Raw genomic sequence first — 16,207 nt, 5'->3', positions numbered from 1 at the left:
CCCACACACACACACACATACACACACACAAACAAAAAAAAAAAAGAAAAGAAATTAAGTTTATGTAGACTAAGACTTCAGAAGTTGGTGGAGAACTTGAGGGCTGTACCTTCTGGTCTGGCTTTGGGTTTGGCCAGTCCCGAGTCCTGCATCAACTCAAATGCAAAGTTCACATTGTGGACCTGAAAGACAGAGAGAGTGAAAAGATGCATGAATCAATCACGGAAAAGTAACAGAATTGTCATAAAAATCCAAGCCTGGGCATAAAAATGGAGAGATTCCATCGTAAAACTGTGCCAGAGCCTGAGAACTATACCCCTGTCTTGGCTGAGGGGAGACATTGTGAATGGTGGGGAGAACATAAACTACTGAATGTGCCTGAGTGATTGTTTTCTGTGGGGCGATAAATTATCAATGAACACACTACGTATAATAACTAATTTCACTCCATCGAAAATACTGCAATAAAAAAGGCATCGAAGTCAGTCATCCAGTTTAAATGTCCAAGGTTTTTATTACACAAATTGAAAGTTTTTGTGAATGAATCTTGGGTTTGGTAATAACTGCATTATGCAAATGGAGTTGTGCTGATTTGTTTTTATGCTGAAGTATGGTGAACATGGCCATTGTGTTTAAACACACCTCGTCTACCTGAAATGCACGGTTATTTTGCTCTAATGGCCTTTCGGTATTGTAATGCATTAGCAAACTGAATTTTAAGTAAACCATATAAAAAAAAACCTTCTCACTCTATGAATTATTAATGAAATGGAAATGGAATAATTTTTGACTTTCATTAATTTTTTCCACTGTCTCCCTTCTATTTAGGAAATAAATTAACAACAACAAAAAAATCATTTTCAATTCATATTTATATAAAGACAGTGTATTTTCTTGAAAACATGCAGTCAAATTAAATAAATTTAGTTATCATAAAAGTATACATACACACAATTTCCTGTCATTAATTCTTTGTATATTGTGGCAATTATGTATTCCAGGTGAAAATTAATTCAGTTTCCCAAGTGCTCCATATAAATTATACATGACATTTTTTTTGTCAATATAACTGGCATTTCAGCTGAGCTTTCACTAAATTGACTGTTCTACAGATTCGACTTAGAGACCTAAGGAGACATGATGGAATCATCTGTGTCCAATACAAAGGAATTCTAATAACTATAAGATTAAAAGTCATATCTCGCATTCAGAATATTTATAAAATTTAATTTTTTTTTTTTCAATCTGATTCATTTATTATGTATTACTAATTCACTAATTTCTAAATAGCTCTACATGTATGTACTAACAAATTTCTTCAGTTCTGGTGACACGATGTATTATCTTAATATGCACGTCAATATAGAGCCCTGCTATAGGTCTGGAACACAATGTAGTGTAAAATAACCAGTACCCTCCCACTCAATGTTAGCTTAACTGACATTAAACAGCCACAAAAATCGAGATAAAGTACGAATTTACCAAATGATGATTTAAAAATGTAAACAAATGTAACATATTACATAATACACGGTTTTCACATTTATTTCACTCACTAGGTGGGGCTCTAAAGTTTGGGAAATCTGAGTTTTGATAAATCATTGCACAGTTCTGACATCCAAGTTTACTTTATTTTCGGTAAATCAGACTTAAACTTGATTCACTTTTTCTATGATCTGTATAGTGACAGTGATTACAATACTGGAGTTTGTTCTAAAGTTTGAAAACAATTCATTCTACTGCATCTGTCTAACATAACCCACTGTCAAAGTTTTAACAAACTATTTTAATCACACCTGGATATAGACGTAGAAAGGTGTCTGTGGTTTGTAGGATATAGACGTATAGAGGTGTCTGTGGTTTGTAGGATATAGACGTATAAAGGTGTCTGTGGTTTGTAGGATATAGACGTATAGAGGTGTCTGTGGTTTGTGGGATATAGACGTATAGAGGTGTCTGTGGTTTGTAGGATATAGACGTATAAAGGTGTCTGTGGTTTGTAGGATATAGACATATAGAGGTTCTGTGGTTCTAATGGGACATCAGTACCATTACATTTAAAACAGAATATCAAGAATTTTTTTTCACTCTCAAAGCAGTCTCCTGTAGACTGAATATTCTGAATATTTAATTTTTTTTTGCAATCTGTGCAGAATTCCCCCCCCCCCCTTTTAGCAGTATTCTGTAGCAGAATTATCCCCCTCCTCATTAGGGGTATTTTGTTTTCAGTGAGACTGTTTCACATCAGTTGTCATATTTTGCATTCTCATGCAGTCCTTGTGAGAATTTCATTCATCATACATAATTTTTACAATACAATTAGTACTACACACTTGTTACCTACAAAGAGAGGAAAAACCAGTATATGTGTAAACAAACAAACAAACAAAAGCATTACATTATATTCCTCGCCCTTTTTTTAAATCCAGTCACAATATTTTCTTACCATAAGTTAACTTCAAATTTTACTCATTAAGTGAAATTCAGTCATAAGGTTCACAAGACTGGATGTAGAAGCTAATATGACTTTGTCTTCATCCATCAACACATTGCTCAGGTCTCTAAATGTTTGACAAGACTTAGAGGGGTGTAAAAGGAGAGAGAGAGAGAGAGAGAGAGCTATTACTTCCTTTAAAGGTTATACATTTCTCTATGATGAACTTCTCTATACTCTTAACCTGGTACAGGAAAGCTTTATCCCTATGCTTTAATTAGCATCATAATGTTAACAAAAAGTTGATTTCAAATTTTCTTAATAAAGAGAAATGGATTAGGAAGACAGCACATATTGATTCACTCTTAATTTCAATTGTGCAAATTGAACAGATTTCAGATACAGATCTAAATAAATCAATACTTATACTGAATTGAAGTTTCAAACTCTTTAAATTTAAGGTTGTTGGGTCAACACCCCATTTCATAGATGAGTCTGTCTTATCTGCAATTGGGAATCTTAACCGTACACGAAATTCAATAAGTTGCTCAACAAACTTCTATGAGTCATTTCCGCAGAATGACAAAAGTTGATCAGATAAAAGGACTAAAGAACCTTAAAATATAACAGGAGAATCTAGCTCTGCTGCTAAAATGTTACGTAATTATGTGCATAAACGTCTGGTGTACTGCTTAGGTAGACATATAAATATCAATGTTGTTTAGTTGAATAAATATCAATGCTGTCTAGTTGTATAAATATCAATGTTGTTTAGTTGTATAATATCAATGTTGTTTAGTTGTATAAATATCAATGCTGTTTAGTTGTATAAATATCAATGCTGTTTAGTTGTATAAATATCAATGTTGTTTAGTTGTATAAATATCAATGCTGTTTAGTTGTATAAATATCAAGGTTGTTTAGTTGTATAAATATCAAGGCTGTTTAGTTGTATAAAATCAATGCTGTTTAGTTGTATAAATATCAATGCTGGTTGTAGTGACATTATACTCCAATATTTGCCCCAGGGTCACCAGTAGATAAGAGCTGTCACCACTGGAGGGGCAGGAGGTGAATTTAGAGAAAGGACAGCAGGGGCAGGTTGGATCTAGAAAATAGAATACAAACCGTGTGTGTATGAAAAAGAGTCTCTGCATTGAGGTTTGTCAGGATTACTTTAATGGTTTGGCGGTTAGAGGCATGTTATTGGAAGATATGCTTCATACACCTAACTACTAGCAATAGGTACTGATACTCCTTTTGGAAACACATTCAAAACATGACACATTTCAAATATTGCTTTGACAACATCTTTAGGTACAAATTATTTTTACTTAATATTGCCACTTGTGATCAGCTGATTATAAACTAAATGATTCTGCTTCTTTTCAGATACTTAAGTTTAAATTGTAGGTCAGATACAGCATCCAATGAAGCAGCACTAAGTGTTGTTCTATACTAATTTCTCAAGCATAAAATGAAGAACATAGGCCAGATTCAGTAGCTGATGACTGTATCATAGATACACCAATGTACAAGTACCTCTTACACTGGCGATTGACCTTGGTAAAATGCTGAGCTAACATTTGTAAAAGAGATGGACAGACAGACAGACAGACAATATAATTCTAGTATACACTCATGCCCCATATCTTCATTACAGGAGTACGAGCTAATTCCTTTGTAGGTATCATTCCTATTTGACCTTTAACCTCCAAGTCTGACCTTGACAAATTTTACACTTACCTTATCTAGTGTTTAAAAAAAAAGTGAAATAACTCAAATTTTGTAGTTTTAAAGTTTGTACTATAAAGGGCTAAAGACATTGACAAACTGATAAAAATGAAACAAAAGAAGATACAGTAGATAGTTCCTAGGCATAGATGATGAACCAACAATGTCCTCCAGCAAACCACTTGTACAGATTTCACTACTTAACAAGAGGTTCTATAGCCTGACAAAGAAGCCATTCTTTATAATTCAACAATTGAAACTGAAACATTATTATAGGTCCCCCTTCAGAAAACAAAAACTTCTGAGTGCCATTGAGATGCTTATCAGAAGTGAGGCATTAACTGCTCTGAGTGACGAATTCAAGGTCATGCAGACATATGTCCTTTTTATGTCTGTGACCTTGAGATGTGATCCATAATCATTTATCTTGGAGGGCATCTATTCAGTTTCTACTTGACGTAAACACTCAAAGAAAGAAAAGAAATCATTTTCAGGGGAGGTTTTTTTGACAGATAAATAGAAAATGTCAAATTTCGAATGCAGTGTGTTAATTTTTTGATTTAAAAAAAAAAAATTTGGAAAACGTTTCCATGAGACCGTGACATTTGCTGCTGCTTACAAGGAAGTTAACAATGGAAGAAGAGGTTTCATCCCTACTGTGACCACATTCCACATTACAAAACTCAAGTACCCTTTAAAAGCCCATCTAATACATATAAGTTAACGACTCCTCTGTCACTTATCGTGCCGAAACACTGGAGCTTTATATCGGAGAACGGGAAATCTGCCTGAGTCAAATACCCCTCAAAACAGTCTCTGGCTAAAGCACACGGAAAATATCTCTTGGTACGTCATCTTATAAACACTTATAGCCATGCCTCCTTCATATATTAGGAGGAATTTCAAGATTTTAAAGTGTTTAGTACTTTACTAATAAGTTCAATGACAAAGTTGTAAAGAGATGCATTTTTTTTTTATTTTGACTTGTACACATGTATTTTATGCACTTCAAATTAACATTGTATGCATTGTATGAAAACAGTATACATTTACTGGATGTACCTATTACAAAATCAAACAGAGACTGTTAGTTGTTATGTTTGGAATATTTATGAACATATTGTGGAATGTCAAGAGCTTTGTTTATCATAATTTGTGCATAACTACATGCTCTGATGTCATTCTGTCTGTGATTGCAAAGTTGTCAGAAATATGGATAAAAGTAAACACACATGGGCCTATTATATAATAATAGTGTGAGGGGACCTACACTGTATTACATAACAGTGCGAGGGGGACCTACACTGTATTACATAACAGTGCAAGGGGGACCTACACTGTATTACATAACAGTGCGAGGGGTCCTACACTGTATTACATAACAGTGCGAGGGGACCTACACTGTATTACATAACAGTGCGAGGGGACCTACACTGTATTACATAACAGTGCGAGGGGGACCTACACTGTATTACATAACAGTGCGAGGGGGACCTACACTGTATTACATAACAGTGCGAGGGGACCTACACTGTATTACATAACAGTGCGAGAGGGACCTACACTGTATTACATAACAGTGCGAGGGGGACCTACACTGTATTACATAACAGTGCGAGGGGGACCTACACTGTATTACATAACAGTGCGAGGGGACCTACACTGTATTACATAACAGTGCGAGGGGGACCTACACTGTATTACATAACAGTGCGAGGGGGACCTACACTGTATTACATAACAGTGCGAGGGGGACCTACACTGTATTACATAACAGTGCGAGGGGGACCTACACTGTATTACATAACAGTGCGAGGGGGACCTACACTGTATTACATAACAGTGCGAGGGGGACCTAGACTGTATTACATAACAGTGCAAGGGGGACCTACACTGTATTACATAACAGTGCGAGGGGGACCTACACTGTATTACATAATAGTGCGAGGGAGGACAGCAAAGTAGAAAACCTGCAGGCATGATTCAGTCTCTCACTTCTATAAATGGCTGCACTTTTTTTTTTTTTATCTTTTTCTATAGACAATTACTGTACATGGTCTCCAGATTATAATTGGTCCTTAATGTTTAAAAAAACCCAAAAACAAATGACTTTTACACTATGACCCCTGTTTCCTGAGGATTCCAATAACTGAACAGTGGAGTCCCCCCCCCCCCCCCCCCGACTTTTGACAAACAACACAATCTTATAACTTGTTTTTTTCTTCCTTATAGACTAAGTTTCCATTTCCTGATAGCTTCCAGACCTGACTTAGGGTAATGACTGTAGAGGCCTATACGACTCCTGATTTAAGACAGAACAAAGTGGCACTGCAGGTTCTTTCAATGATGGACTGTGACAGGATATGAATTAATTGATTCTGTTATGATGTATAGACAGGTAAAGTTTCCATGATGAGCCCTGTACAGATTGATTCTGTCCTGATTGACAGATTATACCTGTGTCTCAGTGATGGAATCCTGGCACCTTTGGTAATTGATAATTCTGAGTGTGTCATCTACAGTGTACACAGGGCACCTGTTCTTACTGATTTATCATCATATACCACTAATATATACAACTGTGTTCAATACAGCAAAAACTTCAGGCTTTAAATTGCTCTTTATTCCATTTACATCTGCAATTTCTCTATTCACTTGATTTTAATGTTATTAATATTGAACAATTACTTTGTAATCCGTCAAGATCTGTTACGGTAATATTTCCATCTGTATAAAATAACACTTTCACGTAGATCCTTTCAACTGACAAGTACCTCTTGAATAAATACTAACTACAAACAAAACCCAATTTTCGTTTTAAAACTATTCGAATTTCAAAAGCTCTGTAAACAAAAGCATTACCATTAAATTAAACAGTACATTTATATAGTTGTACTGCAAAGTTTAAAAAAAAAATGCCAAAATGATATTCCTATTTTGCAAATATGTAATACACTGCTCTATTTATTTGGGTGTGTTTTCAATCAAGGATATATTGATTAAACATTCAAGCAAGAATTGAAAAAAAATCAAAATTTATGCCATATATTTCTGTAAATATATGGGTGATTCATTATTATTATTTTGTGAAAGGGATCTACACTGGGAGAGAACAATTTCTATCAACATTATGTAAATATTCCACACAGTTAAAGGGAAAGAACTATGTCTATCAATATATCTATATTTGCCTCAAAATTAATGGAAGGGAACTATGCCCATCAACAAATGTATATATATATTCCTCACAATTAAAGAGAGAGAACTCAATGCCTATCAATATTGTACATTTAGAGACTGGGTTTGAGGGCAACATGCATTTTGCCGGACCCAAGAACCAAACTGTTTGCCTAAGGATGTTAGGCCTAAGGATGTTAGGCCGAAGGCAAACAGTGTGGTCAAAACACATTTTGCCCGAGAACACAGTCAATAAATGTTTTGCTATATCTTTTATTTATTTTTTTGACATACATGTATCTTGTGCTCACTTCCATGATGTAAATTTCCTTTACCCGCACTTCAGTAAAACTTGGTCAATTCCGTCACTGTCAAACACAAACGAATGCAAATAAGATTTAGCTGATCCCACCCTATTGTGACATAAGCGGTCCAACATCTCATCGACAGTCCAATATCTCACTAAGCGGTCAAAAATCGATTATTTTATGACCGCTCAGTAAAATACTGTAAATCTTACACTTTTTTTAGTATAGATTTATATAGGAACCAATTTTTAAAGGTATAACTGATGAATATATTCCTCACAATAAAAGGGAGAGACCTATTCCCCTCATCTGTTTCTGATCAATTCCTTGTCCATGTATCTAATAAGAAGCATTACAATTGTGAGATACTGACTTTTAAGAATGATCACTGTTGTTATCTTCACATTTCATTCTAAACAAGAGGCCCATGGGTTACAATACTCACCCAAGTAACACTGCTCTTTATCCTTGTAGTGAATGTAGCAAGAGATGTTTGTATAGAGGTTTGTAATAATCTTGACCTTGCTATTTTGTTAAAAAAAATATTTTAAGAGAATTTCATATATAATCCTGGACCAATAAAAAAATTCATGTGAGCTTCAGCTGACTACAGAAGGGATATAAGGCCTTACCATAACCATTTAAATGGTTGTATAAGAACATAGATGACATAAGATCAAAATTAAAATCATATCAAATACAAAGAGGCTGATTGATGTGTGCATGAGTTAGACCCTGCTGATGCAGGTCTTACTAATATGTACCAGAAACTGGCATCCTTCAGCCTATGGACAGACTATGGAATTACCCCTGAAATAATAGCTTGTTCATAGGAAAAACACAAAATTATATTTATTTGGCCTTGTAGATAGCAAAACAACAGCTTCTTACGTCACTGCCAAATAATCGTAGCGATCAGTTTGTACCTGGTGGCCCCACAGCTCTCGGCAGACCCTTGTATTAGGTTAGATCATACATGGTTTGTTTCTGATATGGAGAACATCAGTCATGTTGCAGCATAATAACAAACCCTCTACTAAGATATTACACAGGAAAGGATTAACACATAGGCAAATACTCAGAAAATTAGGCATTTCATTATAGGAGCTCAGAGGGTTCATAGTAATTCTTACGAAGAATTAAGGCTTGCTTTGCTTAGTGATCTACAAAAAAATATTGGGAGCCCTGACATTTAAAGTTCAAGAAGGGCTAGAATTAAAAAAAAAGAACAGGGAAAAATGAGATTACTAAAATAATACCTAGTTTGTAAATTCACCTATCTTTAGACATATTAAGATATCCTATTAAAGTTGGCCATCACAGGAAAGATGATCCCCCCTTATCCTCTCTTTTAGTAGTTTTCCTTTTTTATTCAAATGCACCGAACCATTGGAGATGTAGATAGAGGGATGCATCTTCATTTTGACTGACACCAGGTTTTCAGACAGGGACAGACAGCCTTAATCTGTACATCTTCTTATCTCATGTCAGATTTTTCAAATCCATCAAAAACATTAATTTATATAAATGCTGTCATTTAGTCCATTATTGCATTTTAATGCAGCATAGGTTTTAACTGAGGATTACTAGAAAGGTTCCCCCCTCACGACTTCCTGTCATTTAAGTAAACCGTACAGTGGAGAATTATAAGTGGCTGAGGCTTTGCAATTAATCTTGTTTCAATATGTACATACAGTGTATCAATAGACAAGATGTCCATGGGCCACAATGCCTATCTGTATTGCTAAAAAAAAATGACATAATTAAAATAATCTGGGAAACTCTTGTTCTATATAAACTCATGAACACCTGAAAAATAAGTCACTGAATGGACAGCTGTTATAAATTTTGAAATGATCTTTCATTATTTTTTCACTTATATCTTAATTTAAAGTCCTTTGTATTGAGGCCACACAGCAAAGTTTATGTTGTGAAAATGACAAATGTTTCTCTTGAGAATATTATGAATGAAGAAACATTACAAATCTTGACAGTTCTTAATTAAACAGTGTTTAAATAAAAGGTCTTTATGATGCATAACTATAAAAATGATGCAACATTTGATGCTTAAAAGTGCAAGAAATTTTACTTTCCATTAGTGTATATATATATACACTCCATCCTTCATAATAACATTCAGAAATTAATTACTTGTACGGTACACCCCACAGATCGGTACTGTAGTTATACTCAGATAGGGATGATCTACACCTGACCCCACAACTTACAGACCAGTATTAAACATTTTGTGTACTTATAATTTATCAATTAAGTGTCGAATTTAATACAGACAAACCTTCTTCTATCAAACGTGTTGGGATCAAAATTAACCTTCAAGATGTTTGAGGATTTGAGATAATGAGGATAAAAAACATAAAGAAAATTAAGGTGCATGGTTGTGACTTCCAGCTTACTTTGACATATCCCTGGTGTCTGAGATATCGGTGTTCGAGAAAATGAAGTTCAAATGTATTTAGAAGAATTCTACACTTCAGTAAAAAATATTGCAGTACATGCTCTAGAACTTAAGGTTGTGTCTTGGTAATAAGTATTTATTACTTCTTTCTCACAAAAGAAGGAATTTTTTATGAATTAGGGCTCAAAGTAGACTTTGAGACAAGGTAGCCAAATGACTACCTACTTTAAATTTAACTGGCCATTCTTTAGGTTGCTAAGTGTAAAACTGTAGGTCACCTTCAGATAAGTGTAATTTTGCATAATAAGAAACATTTCCTTTATAGAGTGTTTCATAATGAAAGAAGTTGATAACCCTGGTTATCTTTAATTAGTAATTTAAGAAAGTCAAAAACTTTGGACCATCCATTATCCTCTTAATTTGTTAATTAATACTAACAATCAGTATGGTTTTTAAACTGCAAATGTTTTTTGAACAAAAATTTGCTCTGAATATATCTCCTTTTATTCCCATTTTTAGTATGATGTAAAGCTGTTCAATATTAAGATTACTAGTATATTAAATATTATTTTATATCGTAACATACCTATTTTATTAAATCAGGATTTAATAATATAATATTTGGGCAAGCAAGACTTCAGGTTACAAGGACTCTCAGTGAATAAGTATACGATGTATCTTATTATAATAAGATAGGCAAATGTACCAAAACCAAGAAAATTCTACAATAATTTATAATTATTTTCCTGGAATTATTCTGTGAGATTCCAGGTCCGATTCTGAGGATAATGCAGACAAAGAAGTTAACTGATATACTGTCTTTGTGTTTCTTTCCCATTCTTGACCATAGGATGGAAAATTCAAACACGACCAGACCAATTTGTTTCTCGAAGTCTGCCATCTTGACTTTTTTGACTGAGGTTTGAACACAATGTAAAAATATTAAAAAGCTGGTTTGATATTTTTGGTCACGGAATGACGACCGCCTTTTAATTGAACTTGCAGAATCTGAATTTAACTCGCATTTGCGAGTTAATTACTCGCAACTTTGAACCCTGGTGAATGTTGAATTTATCTACTGTAACAAATTCTTTTCTCTTATTTATCAGACAGAAAGACAAAGGAATAAGATTATTGTTTTTGACACAGAATCCAGAGTAAAGATTAAAATACAGATGGACCTTGTTACTAGACACTCAATGAAGGCTGTAGCTTACTAACAACTGAACCCCCCCTCCCCCCCCCCCCCCATTGCCAAAGCAAGATGATATGCAAGCAATATTGACCAAATGCTCCATTAACAAGGTCGGGTTCTTAAAGGTCTACGACATTTGGCAGCCATTCTATACAGCATGCTGTTATAACATTACATAATATCAGTCTTTGTGACGCTTTTCAAAGATTTAGGAATGTCTTCAAACATCTTCTTGACAGAGAATCTTTGAAAAAATAAATCTTGCTTTCGATCATAAAAATGGACACTAGCAGGCCCAAATTTTCTCGGTCATGAAAATGCAAATAAGTTTTAATTTCCAGTCGCAAAATTAATTTTTTGGTTGTAAATGTGACCATTTTAGCCACAACTTGGAGCACTGCAGAACTCTAGTCAATTAATCACACACACACACACATTGGCATTAAAACCAGCAAAGGAAATACTGTTCAGTTTATTCCAATTTACTGAAGGACTGTGCCATTTATCTCTGAGACATTAAATCTACTATACTAATCTGTATTAAACAGAGATTGTACGAATTACGATATTGTAAAATTGTACATATTATCCTTTACCGACAGACAGAAATACAGCAGGGCAAATAGGAAAAAGGTTTACACATTGATTAATACAACATATTCAGAATGTTCAAGATCACACAAAGTTAGAAATTAATTTCATTATGTTATATATATTTTACAAAACAAATCAAAAATCATCAGCTATTATAGTGGCCGAGTTATTAAGATTAAGATACATCAGGTCACAGGTTAGATAGAATGTTCCATCGTTAAAATGATAAATGTCCTATGGACCCAGTTTAACGATAGAATGTGTTCCGTGTATTGTCAATCGGAGCAATTCTGCAATTTTCTGCTACATTACAGGTTTATGGGAGGCATTCTAACTGTGATGAGGCCTGTCCTGAGACACAGTTAGATTATTCTAACTAGTCACAGGTGACTGATCTGACGGGGACTATGTCAGTGTCACAGGTGATTGACCTGACATTTGACCTTATCAATGTCACACCTGGTCACATCTGATTGACCTAATTGGGACCATATCAATGTCACACCTGGTCACATCTGACTGACCTGACAGGGGACTGAATCAATGTCACACCTGGTCACAGGTGACTGATCTGAAAGGTGACCATATCAATGTCACAAGTGACTGACTTGACAGGTGACCATATCAATGTCACACCTGGTCACATCTGACTGACCTGACAGGGGACCATATCAATGTCATACCTGGTCACATCTGACTGACCTGACAGGGGACCATGTCAATGTCACACCTGGTCACAGGTGACTGATCTGACAGGGCACTGTATCAATGTCACACCTGGTCACATCTGACTGACCTGACAGGGGACTGTATCAATGTCACACCTTAATTAGTAAACAGAAGATCCATGTAAAAGTGCACATTACATTTGTGACAACGGTGTGGATGTCCACCATTTATCATCTCATCAGAGCCTGACAGTTGTACATAGTATCTCTAACAGATCTGAATTTTCATTAACTTCATTCCCCCACAAGGTACAACCTGTGGCTTGTTAAGATACATCAGCTAAATATAGCCCTAGAAACACAAGTTGTAGAATTAACTTCATTACAGAGATGTTAAAGCTCAGATGAAAACAGCTTTAAACAAATTAGTTTTGATTCACCCTGAACGCTGATAAGATGAAAACCTAGCTTTTTTTTCATAAACTCCGTAATAAATATCTAATGGTAACTGTAGATAGGGGCTCCTAGGGGGAAACCAGGGAAAACCACCTGTCAAAAGTTGTCATCAGATTTCTCATTTAAAAGTACATCTTAGTAATTATTCATCACTAAAACCAATCTGCCCCAATACAGGGCAGGCATGATATTCAGAACATGTCATATTTAGTAATTCTATCAACATGGAGGTTTGTTTGTAAAATTTTCCCAGATCAACACGACAATCAATATTCATTGATGCAATCATATTACAGAGTGTGTATGCAGTAAACTACAGGTAAATATGAAATATATCCCTCTGTATCACATATCTTGACAACAGTACCCAACAATCTATAATCTTGAGTCAGGGCCTCTAGTAAAGAAGTTAAGTTCCAACATAGATGCCAACTGCAGACCTGGCATATCCTGACTAGTCAAGAAATAATTAGTATTAACAGGGGCTGACAAATACCACTGCCCCATGCCTGGACTAAGTGTATTTCTTTGTGGGGGGGGGGGGGGGGGCAATATAAACAGGGATGGCAATTGCTAAATGGTTACCTAATTATTATGATTAGGAATCATCATAATTAATCATCATTATGATTATATATTATGATGATTAGTATGATTAGGAATGATGATTGTTAACTGTTTAACAAATTAATCATCATCAATTAATAGTTATTTACCAGTCAGTCCCAATAGGGATGACAAATGCAAACTAATCAGTTGAAACAAAGGTAATTAATTGCAAAAATCAAATATATATACCTACATGGTATTCATATCCAATTCTAATTCATTTCAATGTTTTACAGTTTCAAAATTCAGTCTTTAAAATTCTATGAGTATTTTTTTCTCCATTCTAGATTGATTAGACCTAATTCAAATTCTCAATACAGATTAGTTTACCTTCCTTTGAACATTACACATAATAATTAAAACTGCACCTGCGGATCATGGGGGCTTGTCTTCTGGTTTGTTAAATGTAAAATAAATTAATAAAATTTTGAATCTACTTTAAATACAATTAAAAAATTGTTACAATAAAGTTTCTGACATGTTTAAACAAGAGGCCCATGGGCCACAACGCTCACCTGAGTCAATATGGCCCTGCTGTTCTTTGTCAGCAGATTTCTTCTTCTATATATTCATACCTAAAGCTTTGATCAACTGTTCTAGGTATAACCTATCCCCAGTTGCCATGTTTTGAATGAAATTGAATCTAAACTTTCTGAGGATGCTTCTATATTCATATAACTAATCATGGTTTTGCTGTTCTTGAAACGGAATTTTAAGATTGTTTGCCATCCTACCCTGGGGGGTAGGAAGGGAGGGGGGGGGCAAGATTTGAACAAACTTGAATATACACTACCTAAGGATGCTTCCATATCAATATGACTAATTATGGCTTTGTTGTTCTTGAGAAGAAGATTTTTTAAGATATTTCTTATATATATTCTTTTGTTAAACTTTGATCCCCGATTATGGCCCCACCACTACTACTGGAGGATGCCTTGAACAAACTTGAATCTACAATACTTGGGGATGCTTCAATATCAAAATGACTAATCACGGCTTTCCTGTTCTTGAAAAGATTTTAAAAGATTTTTCCTATTTATTCCTATGTAAAACTTTGATCCCCCATTGTGGACCCACCCTACCCCCGGGGATCTTGATTTCAACAAATTTGAATCTACACTACCTAAGGATGATTCCATATCAATATGACTAATTGTGGCTTTGTTGTTCTTGAGAAGAAAATTTTTAAAGAATTTTCCTATATATTCCTATGTAAAACTTTGATCCCCCATTGTGGCTCCACCCTACCCCCGGGGGTCATGATTTGAACAAACTTGAATCTACATTACCTGAGGATGATTCCATATCAAAATGACTAATTGTGGCTTTGTTGTTCTTGAGAAGAAAATTTTTAAAGAATTTTCCAATATATTCCTATGTAAAACTTTGATCCCCTATTGTGGCCCCACCCTACCCCCAGGGGTCATGATTTAAACAAACTTAAATCTACACTACCTGAGGATGATTTCATATCAATATGACTAATTGTGGCTTTGTTGTTCTTGAGAAGGAGATTTTTAAAGAATTTTCCTATATATTCCTATGTAAAACTTTGATCCCCTATTGTGGCCCCAACCTACCCCCGGGGGTCATGATTTGAACAAACTTGAATCTACACTACCTGAGGATGATTCCATATCAATATGACTAATTGTGGCTTTGTTGTTCTTGAGAAGAAGATTTTTAAAGAATTTTCCTATATATTCCTATGTAAAACTTTGATCCCGCATTGTGGCCCCACCCTACCCCCGGGCATCATGATTTGGACAAACTTGAATCTACACTACCTGAGGATGATTCCATATCAATATGACTAATTGTGGCTTTGTTGTTCTTGAGAAGAAGATTTTTAAAGAATTTTCCAATATATTCCTATGTAAAACTTTGATCCCCTATTGTGGCCCCACCCTACCCCCGGGGGTCATGATTTGAACAAACTTAAATCTACACTACCTGAGGATGATTTCGTATCAATATGACTAATTGTGGCTTTGTTGTTCTTGAGAAGAAGATTTTTAAAGAATTTTCCTATATATTCCTATGTAAAACTTTGATCCCCCATTGTGGCCCCACCCGACCCCTGGGGGTCATGATTTGAACAAACTTGAATTTACACTATGTAATGAAGGTTTCCCATAAGTTTCAACTTCTCTGGCCCAATGGTTCTTGAGAAGAAGATTTTTAAAACAAGAGGCCCATGGGCCACAACGCTCACCTGAGTCAATATGGCCCTGCTGTTCTTTGTCAGCAGATTTCTTCTTCTAGATATATTCATACGTAAAGCTTTGATCAACTGTTCTAGGCATAACTTATCCCCAGTTGCCATGTTTTGAATGAAATTGAATCTAAACTTTCTGAGGATGCTCTATATTCATATAACTAATCATGGTTTTGCTGTTCTTGAAACGGAATTTTAAAGATGTTTGCCATCCTACCCTGGGGGGTAGGAAGGGAGGGGGGGTTCAAGATTTGAACAAACTTGAATATACACTACCTAAGGATGCTTCCATATCAATATGACTAATTATGGCTTTGTTGTTCTTGAGAAGAAGATTTTTTAAGATATTTCTTATATATATTCTTTTGTTAAACTTTGATCCCCATTATGGCCCCACC

General features: G+C 35.0%; 1 protein-coding gene across 1 annotated transcript in view; it reads right to left on the bottom strand.

Annotated features, from left to right (window-relative positions):
* LOC133185199 (uncharacterized) overlaps positions 1–16,207 on the bottom strand; it is a 58,074-nt gene that overhangs the window by 27,728 nt on the left and 14,139 nt on the right. Inside the window, exon 12 of the mRNA XM_061320291.1 lies at positions 110–182. Coding sequence (XP_061176275.1) covers positions 110–182 — 73 coding nt within the window. The remainder of the gene's footprint in view (positions 1–109; positions 183–16,207) is intronic.

This window comes from Saccostrea echinata, unplaced genomic scaffold (assembly GCF_033153115.1).
Source record: "Saccostrea echinata isolate AGI-Se365-2 ecotype Australia unplaced genomic scaffold, CSIRO_AGI_Sech_v1 ptg000012l, whole genome shotgun sequence".
In the NCBI taxonomy this organism is placed as follows: Eukaryota; Metazoa; Mollusca; class Bivalvia; order Ostreida; family Ostreidae; genus Saccostrea; species Saccostrea echinata.
Note: the sequence above shows the minus strand (reverse complement) of the source record. Positions and strands in the feature narration are given on the sequence as shown.